This window comes from Myodes glareolus, chromosome 23 (genome assembly GCF_982192425.1).
Source record: "Myodes glareolus chromosome 23, mMyoGla1.1, whole genome shotgun sequence".
Lineage (NCBI taxonomy): Eukaryota > Metazoa > Chordata > Mammalia > Rodentia > Cricetidae > Myodes > Myodes glareolus.
In genome coordinates, this window is record NC_142048.1 from 20,499,619 (window position 1) to 20,518,880 (window position 19,262).

General features: G+C 37.7%; 1 protein-coding gene across 1 annotated transcript in view; it reads right to left on the reverse strand.

Moving 5' to 3' along the window:
• The window catches only part of Vegfc (vascular endothelial growth factor C), a 108,360-nt gene that overhangs the window by 15,311 nt on the left and 73,787 nt on the right, over nucleotides 1-19,262 (reverse strand). The window contains exons 2-3 of the mRNA XM_048455778.3: nucleotides 12,353-12,554; nucleotides 10,283-10,473 (exon numbers count right to left, since the gene is read on the reverse strand). Coding sequence (XP_048311735.3) covers nucleotides 10,283-10,473; nucleotides 12,353-12,554 — 393 coding nt within the window. The remainder of the gene's footprint in view (nucleotides 1-10,282; nucleotides 10,474-12,352; nucleotides 12,555-19,262) is intronic.

Below are 19,262 nucleotides of genomic sequence, written 5' to 3' on the forward strand. Positions count from 1 at the left end.
GTGACAGACCAGTAAGTTCAAGGAAAAAGAATTGTTTCAGAGTCCAAGATTACTCAGTATCAAGGTCTTAAAAGCCTAGGAATTTAAAATGCAACACAAATTATCTGTAGTAAATATCTTCCTGACTTATGAGCAAAGCTACTGTCCACACAGCCTAGAAATGCTTAGTTAAGTCCTATTTTATGTCAACCACATCCATAGACATAAATTACAGTTATAAAACTCATTTCCATTCCAAAGGAAATTTCTTCTTGAAAGTTTTACACATCTCAGATCTCAAGAACTTACATTTAAAATAAAAACAAGCAATCCATTATTTTGACAAACAAAGCTGTGTTATTGCAATCTTGACAGACCTTATAAAAATGGAGCTGAAAATAAAGGAGGGTATGTTATGTGTTGTTGGACCAGAGTCTGAAGATGAGGTGCAACTAAGGTGTTTTCTGCATTCCTAGTTGATGGAGAACTATAGTTATCACAAAGGGATGGGGGCAAGTGTAACACATAAACTAAGCGGATTTTGGTTCTAAGGTTCATAAGCCAGCTTATTACTAGAAAGAATGGTAAAAGCAAAAGCCTACCCATTAGCTGCTCGCCTGTAAGACCTACTTATAGTAAAACAATGAAAGTTGGACTTTGTGTTAGTCTGTATTGCTTTAGCAGTCTGAGAAGTGCTTCAAAGGGAGAAATACCTCAGAGCTGTGGAATTACCCTCTGTTCCCTGGTTGTAATTTCACACCATCACATCACAATTACTGACAGTGGTGAGGGGTTAAACTACATTTGACAGCTTGGGTCACACATTAGGAAGACATTTTCACTGAATTTTCAAGTAAAAAAGTTATTTATGACATCATGGCTGAACCTGAATGAAGATCGTGTAAGGTGAAACAAGCCAGACCCAGAAATACAAGTACTACATTGTCTAATATGTACATGGAAAATAAAGTAACCAATGTCATTGAAATTAAGAGTAGAAATGACGGTTTTCAGAAAATGGGGAGGAATGATAAGCAAGGCTTCAGTTAGGAGGTAGTAAGACACTCTGGGGTACCATTTCACAGCGAGGGGACCACTTATAGTCATTGTGTATTGCATATCTCAAAAAGCAAGAAGTATCTTCAGTATTTTTGCAGAAATAACTTATAAATATTTGAGCACATAGGCTCTTAACCGGATTACACAATGCATACATATTTAAATATATAGTATACTATCAATATGAAATTCCGTTTTTAATGTAGCTATCAAAATAAACCTAAACTGAAGAAAAAGGATGTGTATTTTCTTTACTTGAAGGGTACATATACATTCAAAAATTCAACTATTTTCTAGAAAAACATAAGATATTTTTCTTAGTTTCCATATTCAAAAACTACATGTGTTTAGAAAGGTAGCTCAGCTTTTCCAAGAAATATAGTTTGTTTTTAATAATCAGTTAACCAAAGATATTGACTAATGTATTACTTCACAAGATTGCTATGAAAATTATGTAAAACAGTGTGCATGAATATGATTACGGATACAATTTGCTATAGAGATGCTATTATTGGCATAAATGCTCAAGGCTATGTTTTTTCCAGAATACTATGTATTTTTTCATAGATAATATATGATTACAACATGGCCAGAATTATGATTTTGAGCAGCTGTTCTCTGAGCATGCAATTGCTTATGTTTCTGGGATGAAACTTCTCATTTGATCTATAGATAGCTGTTTTAAGAAAGAATTTGATAGGTCTACATAAGTAACAGCTTATCTGTATTTTAGGACTTGCACTAAGCCTACAATAACAGTAATCAGTATAGAAGATGCCTAGGTTGTGCATCAAAATAGAAATTTTAATATACTTATAAATTACTTCTTTAATTTATGTGATATTGGGGACAGAATCTGGGCACCTGCATATGATCTGACACTGAATTGTGCTCCAGTTCTTAATATTTTTATAGTTACGTATGATTTTAATTGCATATTTTAATGCATCTTACATTTTAGAATGATGCAAACGATAGCAAGATCTATAAGTTAGCGATAAAGGTGCAATAATGGCTATAATAAGCAGATAAATACTTGTGTCTAGAGCTGTAGGAGAGATTTCAGTATGAAAGTTGTGAAATAAAGCGTGGCATTGCTGTGAAATGCAGTGAGATCATTGAGAATGGAAAGAGGACGAATGTAATAACAGGAACATTAATAGAGGAGGCAGAGACACGTAAATATCTTGTGAAAAGATAGACTAAGTAGGGGGAAAGCCAAAAGGGAATGAATATGCAATGGAAGCTGAGTCAAAGAAAGAAAGAAGAACTTGAAAAGGGTGCCTTTGGTTAAGTGTTGGGCAAGTATCTCCTAACCAGAGTGGTAGGGAATGGGTGGAGACTAGGAGCTCTGCAAACAGCTCTGCACGCAGGGGTTGGGCAGAAGCTGTATGAGAGGAGCAGAAAAGAGAACTGGGACGGGGGACAGGAAGAAAAACCAGTATGGCTGGAAAATGACTCGGGGGGGGGGAGCAGACCACTGTAGGATCTGTTGTTATTGGTTGCCTATTGCAAACGTTGACATTGCCTTACATGATGAGGCAGCACAGAATCCCACAGTGATGGAGAAGATATTTTGGAGATAACAGCTACATCAAAGGGTTGAATTGCCCTGCTCCCAAGCCTTGGCAGCAATATCTCTATCTATGATAGAGCTCCATCCACCCTGTTATCAAAGGGGGAAAGGGACCAGAAGGCCACAGTGGAAAGCCTCAGTAATCATGGTACCATTATTTCAACCACATAGATAATATTCACTATCAGCATCTCTCACATGTCTGGGTTGTATTTAGTAGCGAGAGCTTTGAAGAATGTTCTGGTAAGATGGAGGGCTGTTGAACTGTGAATTAATAAAGCACAGCCTTAGAAAAATAACATGGCTGTAAGCTTTGGAAGGTAGGAAGAGATATATAATGAGTATGTAGAGGTAGCAGGAGAAGAGGCTGGAGATCCTAACACTACAGAGTTGACTCTGCTTTAGGCTGAGGAGCTGTAATAAGTGGCCACAGGGGTGCTTTCGGGGTTAACTAAACACAAGGTGAACAATATCACAATGAACATTTTCACAATTCACTATGGCTAAGTAGGGAATGGGGAAGCTGAACTGAGTCCATTCAACCAATGGGGACAATTACGATGAAACAAGAAACTTGCATTCCAAAGACAAGTTTTTCAGGGGGCTTTATTCATTATGTAGTTGATTATATCAGTGACAGGAGAGGGATCCCAAGAAAGATTTGACTAACATGCCAAGTAGAAGGATTCTTAATACTTAAGTTTTATCCATCTATCAACCTCAAAAACATTGCCAATTATATGTGTGTATTAAGGCTAACTGTAACCATGCCAACTTTTGCTGTATACTCAAGAGGCTTCTCTAGTTTCCAATTTCCTTCTCTATTGCCCTGTGTGTGTATGTTGATGGAAATCTGTCTTACATTGTAACTTATTGTAAACGTGCCTATTTGCATGTTAATTTGTGATTTTTCAATAATTGATGAACTCGATATTACTTAGAGCGAATACATAGGCCTCTTTTCCTAATCAGATGATATGTGCTTTCAAAGCAGAAACTTTAAAAAACAAGTAGATAATCACTACACGTACATTTTAAAGATGCATGTGCCACTCTCTAATTAAATATATACACTCTTCAAATAGTTGGTTGCTTTTGTCTTTAGTCAATCCCTAGTATACAACAACAACCAAGAGCTTGAAGTTTTAAGGAATACCAGACATTGGGTAGAGTCTTGGAATTGCCATGTGTGAGTATAGCTTAGGAACAGTGATTTTAATCCTAAGCATCCATTCCATTATGTATAATATTATGGTGATAATAGTGATGACTAGTGATGAGTTTGGATTCTGTCTTCTCCCTGCTCCTTTTTAAAAAAACCATAATAAGAGATTAATGTAAAACTTTGTTGAATGGATTCTGATGTTTATTTTTCTTTATTTCTGCTTAAATTATTTTCCTTATTCCGATCATCAATAATTATTGATTGAGTATCTCTAAACTGGAAAGGTCCTAAGTGGAATTCCCAGATGATAGTCATCAATCACAATGCTCACAGTTAATGGTATTATTACTAAGAGTGAATGATGGCACACGTGTGTGCATGTACAGATACCATGGGAGAATTTTTAAGGTACCACATAGTTTCTAACAAATGCTCTTAGTAAGCAAAAAACTGCAGTGTAAACTTCATGTAAAGTTTCTCTGTCCATGAGAAATCTGAACAATTAACTACAATCATCTGTCAGTAGAGTCATGACCTATATAAAAATATTGATGTTTGAAATAGTAAGTGGACTCTATCATGCTTTAACACTATTCTCACGCTGGTGTCACGTTAATTTGCATTTTAATCCGTACCTAGCAGCATTTTTTATTCACTTCAAGTCCAAAGTAAAAAATTCAGTCATGGTGTGCAGAATTAAATAAGAGTCCCTATCTAGTGCGTCTATTTAGTAGGTACTAAAAGATAGCACAATCTACCTAAAAATGTAATGAATTACAGTCTAATATAAATAAATAAAACAGTTTTATGCTACAAAGAAAGTACTTCCAGAATAACACATAATATTAATTTATATCTGATTTAATATTTAAGAGATAAAAATATTTTTATGAACAGATGTTATATATGTTTACATGTTTGGTTTGGCTTTGGGATAGATCTTAAAAGGCATACATATTAAGAAGGTTTTCCTTAATGTCTGAAAATTGAAAAACTCCTGATTTTATATTCTGCCAATACGTGCTAAGTAAAGAGAAATGGGAAATATTTCTGACGTTACGTTCCCTGGTGTTATCTACTGGCATTCTTTAATAAGAATATGTAATGGCCAACTCTCACCAACAAGAATGGACTTCAAGTAAAGCACACTTTGGAACAATAGTGTTTACTCAGCATAGCAACTGCTGCAGATCAGCACTACCCATGTCCATACATCTTACAGGCTGGCCAAGAGAACGTGCAGAACTTCTTCGCTGGGAATAAGCTGGGCTACAGTGCATTACTAAACTCAACAGGAATATTTCTGGACAGAAATATAATCACAAATTGAAACTTTACAACCATCTTCATATCTAAAATATAATTCGCTTTTCCTCTAACTATCCTAACTTTTAGCACACTCAACATAAAAAAAAAAGGCTGTGTGGCTGGAGGCTGTAATAGCAATAGTAAAATCAGACTTAATATTACAAAACATTTAATTCCTAAAAAGGGGAAGAGATGAAAGTTCAAAGTTGAGGTTAGTGGTTATTCTTAGTGTTCCATTCAAAGACTGCGGAACATAGATGTTTCTGGAAGGAAAAGCAGAGAGAAGACAGAGTTTCTCAACAGACTGTCATGCATGAAATGCACACACTGGGTTACAAATAAACCCCAAATTAGGAGTTTTCAGATTACATGATAACATTTTAACAAAGCGATATTATTATTTGACCAAAGTAGTATTTTTTTCACAGATGTCTTTATTATTCTCTTCAAGAAAATAGAATTATTGCAAAACTTCCTGAAACTCTTTCTGGCCGAGAGCCTTTTCTTCCCATCAAGATAAAACCTGTTTTCTAACAACTGTACTTGCCAAATACTACCATGCTAAAGATACAAGACAAATAATATTTTAGTTATCAAATTCACAAATATACATGAGTTGAATAAATTAATCTTTCATATTACTGCAGCATGCTGGGAAGAAATGTTTCTAACTACAGTGCAAAAACAATAGTGCCCACTTTTATTATAAAGTTCAATTTTATACTAAGGTAGAAATGTAATGCTACAAAGCGATTATGATATCTTTTCTTTAAATATAAACTACAAAGGAATAATTTTGTCAACACCTATGCTTATATGGTTTCTTTTTTTCTTTTTTTTAACTTGTTTTTTCAAGACAGGGCTTCTCCATGTAAAAGTCCTAGTTGTACTGGAACTAACTTTAGTAGACCAGGCTGGCCTAGAACCCACAGAGATCTGCCTGTCTCTGCCTCCTGAGTGCTGGGATTAAAGTCGTGACCTTATATGATTGCTATAAAAATACTAAACATAAATTGAGAATTTTTTGATATGGAAATACAGTATTTTAAATAATGCTCAAAATTAACTCCTGTGGCCAGGCAGGTAGCTCTGGCTTAATAGTATCGATTATACAAAAAAGGCCGTTTCTTGAACGCAAAAGTCAGGCCTTTCAGTGAGATCCGTGGTCCTAGTTACTTTCTTTCACATATTCCCATCTTTAAAATAACATTTTGGGCAAATAGGAACATTCAGGAGTTTTTTACACCAAGCAACTGGCTTCAAAGCACCCACACTTCTTCTGTCTCTACTTTCATCTCTAAATAACTTTTACTTCCAGCACAAATTGCTATAGCTTTTGGTTTTATCGCCTAAATATACAACTTCACAGGAGAAAACACACTTGGAGAATGTTTCTGCAGGAGTTTAAGATGGCATCCGATCTGTATGTTTTTATGTTTCTATGTGTTTAACGGGGAAGCCTCTGAAACAGTTGGTATTGATTACTTCAGGTTGGAATGCTCAGCCCATGTGGTTTTACTTTGCAACTAGAAACTGGCTTCCTCATGCATTCTGATAACCTGCCCTTCACAGAGACCTATAAAAAAATTCTGTTTTTCCATTATAAAAAAATAAGCAACCAGAGCACAACACCTGAAGCCCCAGTAGTCTTAAAGTCTATATGACTCACACAGGTGACCTTGACTGCTCAAATATGTGTCTGAAATTTAACAAAACAAAAACTTGGGGTTTTTTGTTTGTTTTCTTTTATTCTAAAGAAATTTAGCAGTAAAAAGCTTTTTTTTAAGTTGGAGAGAAATCTTTACACATGCTCATGTCTAAATTGGTGAGGTTTTTTTTTTCGGAAACATTTTTTAAGTAGACGATTTAACAAACTGTATTAAAAAGCAAAATACATTGAGCCTTCCATGTTGCTCTTGGGAGTTTTATGCTTTATCCACTTGGGATGGCTCATCGAATGCACTTCCATAAACCTGTGCAGTCCTCATTCCTAACACTTGTACTGCTTTTAATGACTTTATGAATGTTTTATATTACAAGGTTAGTTTTAATTATCTGTACGTGTGTGTGTCTGGGGAGGCCTGTATATTAGAGAAGTTGGATCCCCTGAACCTGAAGTTGTAGGTCTTTGTGAACCACCAAATCTTGGTGCTGGGAATTGAATTCTGGTCCTGTATAAGATCAGCACTCTGAGTTATCTCTCTAGTCTCAGATACTAATAATCCTGGCCATATATGAAATCTCACCTGAACAGGATGTATATGTCACAACTTCCTGTAAAACACAATGGGATGCCACTCATTTATGTGAATTTAGGTCAAACTCATTGTTTTAGCCTAAGAAAAGCATAGTTTTACAAAATAAGAAGTCGTGGCTGAGACACACAATGAATGCTGATTTTACGTTGGTATTTGTTTTTCTCTTCTGAAAAATTAATTAGCTACTAAAAAGCACATTAGGCTTCACTTCAAATAAAAATTAGCAGCATGATGCTTTCTCACAAATCAAAAGCAACAGACCCACTAGACTTCACTAGAGAGAGTTCTGGTGCAACATGATTCTAATTATCTGCACCTTTTAGTGCTTTCAAATTCCTGAAACCAGCATGCCGCAAACTCGACCTCTGACCTGGAAGTAACATCCTTTCGCTCAATTATTCATTCTACTCAGCCAAGTGCTTATTAGCACGTGCCAAAGACTGCACTGTATTTTCTAGGTTAATAAACACACAGGTTTTGTTTTCCTGGAATTAAGGGAAAAGAATTAAAAAAAAAAAAAAACAAAACAAGAAGTAAACATATGGCAAATACGGCAGAGGATGTGATGACAGAAAAGGTCAGGTAACGAAAAAGCTATGGAATAACACAGCGCGATGTCAGGGAAATGAGGAGCCGGCTTCTCTGAGTGACTCTAAGGGCAAGCAGAGCCTCCTCGCAGGATGAATGGAGACTTGGGGAAGAACCCCTAAGGAGACGTTTCTGACGTGGTGCACAACGCTGAAATGACTGGCAGGTGAGCAGCCACGTGACCTGAGTGAGAGGAATACAAGTAGTAGAGAAGAGCAGCTCTTGAGGGCAGAAGCAATGAGAGATGGGAGCGGAGAGTGAGGGATTATGGTGGGCTTGGCAAATCACGTCTTAATGAAGGGAATGATAAAAGCAGTCAGCTTGCATTCTTTGTAAGGCAAGAAGACATGCTTCTCTGAGTAAAGAAAGAGGCCAACACGAGCCAATCAGTACACTGGGTAGATGCTGGCACGGACTCAAGAATACAGGGCTACTGAAAAGAGTTTCCCTCACTACATAATGTTGCAAGTATCTTGGAAGGAACTAAACATGGATGTGGGACAGCAGCTATTGGATTCATGTTTTTTGGTCCTAGTGAGAGAGAGATGTGGGCTACATCAGAGTGAAGACATAATCGGGGTTCCGGAGGTACTTGGAAGCTAAGTTTATTCGTGGAACTGTTGATTAAACTCTTCGTTAAAAGAATATTTGGCTTCACCAAACTGATGAGAGTGTGACAATAAAAACAGAAGGAAATGGGGGAGAGTGAGATTGACTTAGTTGCTTCACAGGCAGTCACGGGCATACTGCCAGACTTTCTAGGAGGAAGCCGAGCCACAACTTTAAGTATGGCTTATGGAAATCAGGAGAGATTTGGAATGAATCACTGTGAAAAGCAAACCCAGTAGATAGGAGACCATGAGTGTGCAGCTGGATAAGAGGGGTCTTTAGACAAATGTTAACTGATTCCCTACTATCTTAAATCGCCATGTTTCCACTATCATTGCACATCAAGATGCCTTTGCTGCTCTTCCCAGTTAGTGCGAAGGTATCTTTTCTGCTTTCCATACTTTAGTTTCCTCTCTTCCACATTTATCCGGTATCACGTTTATACCAGCATGTTATTATAAAAAACACGTCTAATGTAGTCATTCTCCAACTTAAAGGTCGTTCACTGAGCCCCATTGGTTTTAGAATTACATTATCAGATTCATGACTACCCTGTAATTTACCCTTTAGAATCTCCTACTCTAGTATTTTCTGACCATTTTGGTATGACCAATGTTCTAGGCTCTCTTCAATTCTTAAGGATCACCTAATCCCCTCTGTTCTAGTAATTTCACATATAACTTTTAGTTAGATTTAAAGATTAGCTTTGAACTGGAATGACCAGTATCAATTGAGGGAATAGTTTTACTTTCTACCACCAATGAGATTATCCTAAAATAGCTGGTATTGTTGGTCAGCTAAAGTGTGTATTCAATTAAACCATCAATTCGATGCAATTTTACATCAAGCATATCAAATCACAGTTTAAATTTTTGATAGTACCACTGAAAGTGATTATTTAACTTTGTATTTTGAGAACATATTTTGCTACATTTTTAAAGCCAGAGGCTTTAAACATTTAAAAGTGCTTGGTCAGTAAATGAAAATGGTTATTCTCTCTATTTTTATCTCTCTATGTATATATATATATATATATATATATATATATATATATACATGGTGTGTGTGTGTATGTGTGTGTGTGCAAGTGCGTGTACATATGACAGACATAGGTCAACCTCAGTCTGATCATAGGTCAACATAATACCTCCGAAGCCACTTACTGTGTTACTAGAGACAGTGTCTCTCACAGAGACCTGGGACTTACTAAGTTATCCTGGCTGGCTACTGAGCCTATCTCTCACTCCTTAGCAAAGGCAATATAAACCCATGTCACTGGTACTGGAGACTGAAATTAGAAATTACGCTTCCAAATTAAGCAATGTAACAACTGAGTTATCCCTCTAGTCCCCGATGATGGGTATTCTTAAAGTTCACCACAAACACGGCTATGAATAAATGTATACACAGTGCAAGTAGACATACATGTCCTAAATGCAGCACATATGCATATGATTGTACTGTCATGCATACTGTTTTCTTGACAAGACTTTACTATATGAGCAGAATTTATAATATCTGAATTTCTTCCCTTGTGAAATTGCAGCACCAAAACGATGCTCATTACATCTACTTCATTATCATGATGAAGATGATCATTACATTTACTTCATTTTCCAAATAAAACGTAAGAACCGTTCTACAGGAAGTAAGTCACTGCAATGGGATCAGAGGTCTATGCTCCTATTCCCCGGATCACTTAGAGGGTTCTATAGTAGAACTGAGGTAAGAAATACCTACCGTCTTGCTGAGGTAACCTGTGCTGGTGTTCATGCATTGCAGCCCCTCGCTGTTGCAGCAGCCCCCACATCTGTAGACGGACACACATGGAGGTTTAAAGAAGGTGTTTGTGGCTGCTCCAAACTCCTTCCCCACATCTATACACACCTCACGTGGCATGCATTGAGTCTTTCTCCACTCATTATCAATACCTGTCGAGTCATAGGGAAGTCCATAAGTTACACAGAAGCCACCAAGGGAGAAACAAAGCCTACAGCATTGGGAACTTACTCATATTTGACTTCAGATTTTAATATTTTGTATAAAAAGTTACAAAAACAACTGACTGGATCCTATGTGTCCCTGGGAATCGGAACGGACGGCAAGATTTAGCAGAATAGGGGAAGTTTCCTTCTAAAATGATTTCTTCAGGGAGGTAACAAAAATGAATTAAATTGAGGATTTAAAAAAATCACACCACTATCATAACACATATCTTTGGTTCTCCTTGCTTAAAAAAGGGAAATTTAAAGTATGGAGGCTTACAAGTTGTGCAGAAACTAAGCCGCGCTCTTTGCCTGGCATGTGGAACTTCTGTGGTCATGAAGCAAATGCAAACAACATGTTTTTGCTTTTCTTTTTAAACTGGCATGTAAATGAAAAGGAAACTATGGTCTTGGTGTCAATTCAAAGCTCATTTTCAGACACACTTTCCAACAATTATGAATAATGTCATGACAGTAGCTATGTGCAAGGCAAAGTTATTTTCTTCCTATGATGACTTGTAACCTAAACTGACTCTTCTTAGGAAAATCAGAGTTCTTAGCCCCTTCATGCTTTCCTTTGGACCTCTGCTTCCAATAAGATGTTGGCTTACCTGTGACATTATTGACTCTGTATTATATTACAAATGATGCCGTTCCTGAGTGTTGTAGTTTATTACTTCCATATTTTCTCTAAACATTTTCAAGGATAATAAATTATGGGTTATCCCACCATGATTCCCATTAATTTGTTTGGTTTTGCTTTAAACATACTTTGCAAATTGTATGTGTGTGGTAGGGTGCATGCCATGCACAGGCTAGAGAGAGATGTTGGGATATCTTCCGTTCTCTACCTTATTATCTTGAGATAGGTTTCCTCAGTGAATCAGAAACTCTGTTTAGGCTAGGCTGGCTGGCCTCTTAGTTCACAGGACTTCCCATTGTCTGTTCTCTACAATGCTGAGGTTTTAACTATACATACATTTACATAAGTGTTGGGCATTCAAATTCAGGTCTTTATGCTTGTAAAGCCAACTCTCTTACTCCCTGAGTTATCTCCTTGACCCTAATATCAAATGTTAAAACAGAGTAATATTTAAAACTAAAGAAAGCTTTTACTTAATTGGCCTGCCAACTCATATTATGTCATTTTATACAACATAATTTTGTGAGATATTATGGTAGATATTCATCTACTTCATAAAGGGAAACTCTGAGTCAGTTATCTCTGAGGTGAGAAGACAGCATGTAGTTTTCGGAAGGTGATGTGGATAAGCAACTACTTTCCTTTCATTGTTTCCAAGTGTGTGTGTGTGTGTGCGCGCGCGCGCGCATGCATGTGTGTCTGTCTGCCTGCCTGTCTGTGAAAATAGTGCCCTGCATCTTATGCACAATGGCTAAATGTTCTAATGTTCTAGCACAAAAGTTAAATTAAGCATATCCCAAAAAAGAAGGAAATTCATGCACTGCTTTTTCCTAAAATACAAATTTTCTTGAGATACAAACATTTAAACTAACCTAAGTTACAAAAATAAATTAAAACAGTGTAGAAAATTTAAGTATTTTCAAATGTTTGCAGTGAACTATTGTCTCAGTTCCCAAAATAAATATTTGTTGATATGTATGTGTCTTCTAGCTGTGAATTTCAAGAAAGCATCTAACTATGTAAAAAGATTTCCCAACGTGTTTTATTAAAAGTAATTCCACTAATTTTTATTTTTCATTATTGGGGGGGTTAAAGTATATTGAGCTGGAAGCAAAGGCCCAAACCATCATCATCACTGATGAAAGCACAAGGCTCTTCTTGCACTTTGTTGCCCATACTTACTTTTCAAGATCTCTGTGTTATAATGTGCAGCAGCAAATTTGACAGTGTCCCCTGTCCTTGTGTTGAGGGTAGGCTGCTGCCAGCCGCCTTTCCTCAGCTGGCACTTGTACATTTTCCAGTAGTCTGGGTACAGGACTGACATGAGTTCATCTACACTGGATACTGCCCGCAACTGCTCCTCCAGGTCTTTGCCTGCGAAAGCCTGTCAAGGAAAAGCACATAATCAAGACTTCACCAGGCTGAGAATTTAGGAAGACAAACTCAAAACCCGTCTGCTTTAATATGATAGACACTGAATCTGCTAATAAAAGTCTTATCAACGAATGCTGACTTGCTGAAATTTTTATGGTAAAACAGTTTATATTAATATTCAATGTCTCTGAATCAGCACAGTTAATCTGTATTTGGTTTTAAGACAAATATTGTGAATATGATTTTTAAAATGATTTTAATTTTTCTGTTGTATCACAGCTCTTTTGCACATTGACAAATTTGTTGGTTTACAAACTTACTCATGATCTTGATGATCATGATGGAGAAAACTACAAATAAAGCTCATGGAAACTTATGAACACCAGACTGACAGTGGTGGAGCCCCCATGGGACTGAAATCAGCCCTTCATATATGGGAGATAGTGGTGAAGCTTGGAATATATGATACCCGGAAATAGGACCGGGATCCATCCCTAGTGCATGAACTAGCTGATTGGTGCCCATTCCCTATGGTGGGATGCCATGCTCAGCCTTAATGTAGTGGGGCGGGGCTTGGTCCTGCTCCAACTTAATGTGTCAGATTTTGTTGACTCTCCATAGATGCTCTTACCCGTTTGGAGGAGTGGATGGGGGGGTGGACTGGAGTGGAGGTGGGGGAGAAGAGAAGGAGTGGGGGGAACTGTGAATGGAATATAAAATGAAATTAAAAAATAAAGTAAAATAAAAATTACTCACGTATATATTGCCCATCTACTATATATAAACAAAATGAGATAACTTTCTTCTAAAGCTATACACCAGCATCTATACAACTAGTCTTTAAAAATGTAGTCTTTAAAATATGTACCTATTAATTTTAATTAAAATATTAATTACATAACAGATTCTTGAAAGTTGGATTGAAGGCTGCATGACTGGTGTAGTGATAGATCACTTGCTTAGAATGGTCAAAGCTCTCGACTTGATTCCTAGCACTAAGAGAAAGGGAAACAGCTGGACCAGTTATGGCAGCATGACATAAATATTTGATGTTGAAGAGATCTTAGCATCACTGAAAAGTGACACAATATCGTATATAGTTTATGTACATGCTATATTTGTTTGAGGAAAACCTCACATATGACACAAAACTCAAGAATCAAAAGTTTGGAGATACAAAATGTTTACTGAGGGAGACAACAGTTATTAAGACAAAATGACTGAAGGAAGCTCATTCTATGAGATGACATCTGTGACAATAGCTTCTGAGAATATGAAAATACCAAGAGTATGTATGTCAAGACATAATGCTCGACCGCGGGCCGGGGCAGGCGGTGAGAGCAAAGGGGCGGGAGTCCCTTTGACTGATAGCCGGCCTGCAGCAGCTAAGACCGCAGGCAGGGACTCTTCTGACCAGCAAGGGGCTCTGATCCTGTGCAGGGGTAAGTGTGTGGACCGGTGAGGAGACACACAATATTCCCGCCATCCTTATCTCCCTGGCTACTCCAAAGGGGCAGCTTCCCCCAGCTAATCCCTCTCTCCTGCTACGCCATCCCAGCTTTTGGCCTCGAACCCTTCCCCTCCCCTCTCCCTTTTTCAGGGCTTAAATTCCTCCATCTCAGCCAGGGTGGGCACCACGGGTCTGGATAGGTGGTGAGTGCAAAGGGAAGGAAGTCCCTTTGTTCTAATAGCCTGCCTGCAGCTAGCTAAGACTGCAGGCAAAGTGATTCCTGGATAGCAAGGGACACTAATCCAGTAGAAGAAGACCCAGCGGAGGGAAGAGCCATTGGAGAGCATCTGAAGGAAGAGATGGGCAGGCGCCAAGGCAAGAATTCCTCCAACAATCTGAAAAACAACATGAAATCACCAGATCCCAGCGATCTTACGACAGAAGGACTTGAACGCCCTATTCCGGAAGAAGTGGAAAACAGTGTCATTATGAAAGCACTAGAGTCTCTAAAACAGGGTATGAATAACTCACTTAAAGAAATAGAAGAGAAATATAACAAAAAAATGGAAGAAATGAGTAAAGAAATGGAAGACAAATATAACAAAAAGTTTGAAGAAATGAGTAAATTCGTAAATGATACCCTGGGAAACCAAGAAAAAGCAATCAAACAGGTAATGGAATCAGTGCAAGAATTGAAAACTGAAATGGAGGCAGTGAAGAAAACACAAACCGAGGGCCGCCTGGATATGGAAAATCTAGGTAAACGAATGGAGACTACAGAATCAAGCTTAACCAATAGAATACAAGAGATAGAAGAACGAATCTCAGATTATGAAGACACCATAGAGAAAATAAACGCCCTGACCAAAGAAAACAGCAAATCCAACAAATTCTCATCACAAAACATTCAGGAAATATGGGACATAATAAAAAAACCAAATCTAAGAATAATAGGAGTAGAAGAAGGAGAAGAATTGCAGATCAAAGGTCCAGAAGATATATTCAACAAAATTATAGAAGAAAACTTTCCCAACCTAAAGAGGGATATTCCTATGAAGGTGCAAGAAGCATACAGAACACCGAATAGACTGGATCAGAAAAAAACGTCCCCTCGCCATATAATAATCAAAACACAAAGCAGTCAGATTAAAGAAAGGATATTAAGAGCTGCAAAGGAAAAAGGTCAAGTAACCTATAAAGGTAAACCTATCAGACTTACACCAGACTTCTCTATAGAAACCATGAAAGCCAGAAGGTCCTGGATAGAGGTACTGCAGAAATTAAGGGATCATGGATGCAAGCCCAGACTACTTTACCCAGCCAAGCTTTCGTTCACTATCAACGGAGAAAACAAAATATTCCAGGATAAAAACAAATTTAAACAATATGTAACTACTAATCCAGCCTTACAGAGAATACTAGAAGGAAAATTACATCCCAAGGAATCCAACACTGCCAACACTGGCTACAATAATTCAGACATCTAGCGACCCTTCACTAGCACAATTCAAAGAAGGAAAACACATACACTCTATTACCACCAAAAAAATGACTGGAGTCAACAACCAATGGTCATTAATATCTCTTAATATCAATGGACTCAATTCACCTATAAAGAGGCACAGACTTAGAGATTGGATACGAAAACAGGATCCAACATTCTGCTGTTTACAAGAAACACACCTCAACCACAAAGACAGCCACCTACTCAGAGTAAAGGGTTGGGAAAAGGTCTTCCAAGCAAATGGACCTAAGAAACAAGCGGGTGTGGCCATTCTAATATCTAACAAAATCGACTTCAAACTAAAATCAATCAGAAGAGATGGAGATGGACATTTCATACTCATAACAGGAACAACTCATCAGGAAGAAGTCTCAATCCTGAATATCTATGCCCCTAATGTAAAGGCACCCACATATGTAAAAGAAACTCTTCTAGAACTCAAGGCAGTCATCAAACCACACACGCTAATAGTAGGAGACTTCAACACTCCTCTCTCACCGATGGACAGGTCAATCAGACAGAAACCAAACAGAGAATTAAGAGATTTATTGCAGGTATTGAATCAAATGGACTTAACAGACATCTATAGAACACTCCAACCAAATAGGAAAGAATATACCTTCTTCTCTGCAGTTCATGGAACCTTCTCGAAGATTGACCACATACTCGGCAACAAAGCAAACTCCCACGGATACAAAAAAATATTAGTAACCACCTGTGTCTTGTCAGATCACCATGGATTAAAATTAGAATTCAACAACAATGCTACTTCCAGGAAGTCAACAAACTCATGGAAGTTGAACAGTCAACTACTAAATCACCCCTGGGTCAAGGACGAAATTAAGAAAGAAATTAAAGTCTTCCTTGAATTTAATGAAAACAAAGACACAACATACTCAAACCTATGGGACACTATGAAAGCAGTGCTAAGAGGAAAGTTCATAGCAATAGGTGCCCAAATAAAGAAAACGGAGAAAGCACACATTGGAGACCTAACAGCACACTTGAAAGCTCTAGAAAAAAAAAGAAGCTGATTCACCCAGGAGGTCTAGAAGACTGGAAATAATCAAACTGAGGGCTGAAATCAACAAAATAGAAACAGAGAAAACAATCCAAATAATCAATGAATCAAAAAGCTGGTTCTTGGAGAAAATCAACAAGATTGACAAACCCCTATCCAAACTAATCAAACGGCAGAGAGAGCACATGCAAATTAATAGGATCAGAAATGAAAAGGGGGATATAACCACAGACTCAGAGGAAATTCAGAGAATCATTAGATCTTACTACGAAAGTTTATATGCCACAAAGTTGGAAAATGTAAAAGAAATGGACATTTTTTTAGATAAGTACCATATACCAAAGTTGAACCAAGAACAGGTGAATAATCTAAATAGACCTGTTAGTCGTGAAGAACTAGAAGCTGTTATCAGAAATCTCCCTACCAAAAAAAGCCCAGGACCAGATGGTTTCAATGCAGAATTCTACCAGAATTTCTAGGAAGAGCTAATTCCTATACTCCTTAATGTATTCCATAATATAGAAACAGAAGAGTCATTGCCAAACTCCTTTTATGAAGCTACAGTTACCTTAATACCAAAACCACACAAAGACACAACCAAGAAAGAGAATTACAGGCCAATCTCACTCATGAACATCAACGCGAAAATTCTCAATAAAATCCTGGCAAACCGAATCCAGGAACACATTAGAAAAATTATCCATTATGATCAAGTAGGCTTCATCCCAGAGATGCAGGGCTGGTTCAATATACGCAAATCTATCAATGTAATCCATCATATAAATAAACTGAAAGAAAAAAATCATATGATCATTTCATTGGATGCTGAAAAAGCATTTGACAAAATTCAACACCCATTTATGATAAAGGTGTTGGGGAGACTGGGGATACAAGGATCATACCTAAATATAATAAAAGCAATATACAGCAAGCCGACAGCTAACATCAAATTGAATGGAGAGAAACTCAAAGCCTTTCCACTAAAATCAGGAACCCGACAAGGCTGTCCACTCTCTCCATACCTCTTCAATATAGTGCTTGAAGTTCTAGCAATAGCAATAAGACAACATAAGGAGATCAAGGGGATTCGAATTGGAAAGGATGAAGTTAAACTTTCGTTATTTGCTGATGATATGATAGTGTACATAAGTGACCCCAAAAACTCTACCAAAGAACTCCTACAGCTGATAAACACCTTTTGTAACGTGGCAGGATACAAGATCAACTCCAAAAAATCAGTGGCCCTCCTATACACGAAGGATAAAGAAGCTGAGAGGGAAATCAGAGAAACATCACCTTTCACGATAGCCACAAATAGCATAAAATATCTTGGGGTTACTCTAACCAAGGAAGTGAATGACCTATTTGACAAGAACTTTAAGTCTTTGAAGAAAGAAATTGAGGAGGATACCAGAAAATGGAAAGATCTCCCTTGTTCTTGGATTGGGAGGATCAACATAGTAAAAATGGCAATTCTACCAAAAGCAATCTATAGATTCAATGCAATCCCCATCAATATCCCATCAAACTTCTTCACAGACCTTGAGAAAACAATAATCAAGTTTATTTGGAAAAGCAAAAAACCCAGGATAGCCAAAACAATCTTATACAATAAAGGAACTTCAGGAGGTATTACCATCCCTGACTTCAAACTCTATTACAGAGCTACAGTATTGAAAACAGCTTGGTATTGGCATAAGAACAGAGAAGTCGACCTATGGAATCGAATAGAAGACCCGGATATTAACCCACAAACCTATGAGCACCTAATTTTTGACAAGGGAGCTAAAGGTATACAATGGAAGAAGGAAAGCATCTTTAACAAATGGTGCTGGCATAACTGGATGTCAACCTGTAGAAGGATGAAAGTAGATCCATACCTATCACCATGCACAAAACTCAGGTCCAAATGGATTAAAGACATCAACATTAATCCGTCCACTTTGAACCTGATAGAAGAGAAAGTGGGAAGTAGTCTACAAGATATAGGCACAGGAGGCCTCTTCCTAAGTAGGACCCTAGCAGCACAGACAATAAGAGAAGCAATGAATAAATGGGATCTACTGAAACTGAGAAGCTTCTGTAAAGCAAAGGACACTGTCAGTAAGACAAAAAGGCTGCCTTCTGACTGGGAGAAGATCTTCACCAACCCCTCATCAGACAAAGGTCTGATCTCCAAAATATACAAAGAACTCAAGAAACTAGGCACTAAATCTCTAAATAACCCAATTAAAAAATGGGGTACTGAACTGAACAGAGAATTCACAACAGATGAACTTCGAATGGCCAGAAGACACTTAAGGTCATGCTCAACCTCCTTAGCGATCAGGGAAATGCAAATCAAAACCACTTTGAGATACCATCTTACACCTGTCAGAATAGCTAAAGTCAAAAACACCAATGATAGCCTATGCTGGAGAGGATGTGGGGTGAGGGGAACACTCATCCATTGTTGGTGGGAATGCAAACTTGTGCAGCCACTGTGGAAATCAGTGTGGCGGTTTCGCAGGAAACTGGGAGTCAACCTCCCTCAGGACCCAGCAATTCCACTCTTGGGAATTTACCCTAGAGATTCCCTAGCATACAACAAAAGCATTTGTTCAACTATGTTCATAGCAGCACTATTTGTAATAGCCAGAACCTGGAAACAGCCGAGGTGCCCCTCAATAGAAGAATGGTTAAAAAAGGTGTGGAACATATACACGTTAGAGTTTTACTCAGCGGTAAAAAATAATGACATCTT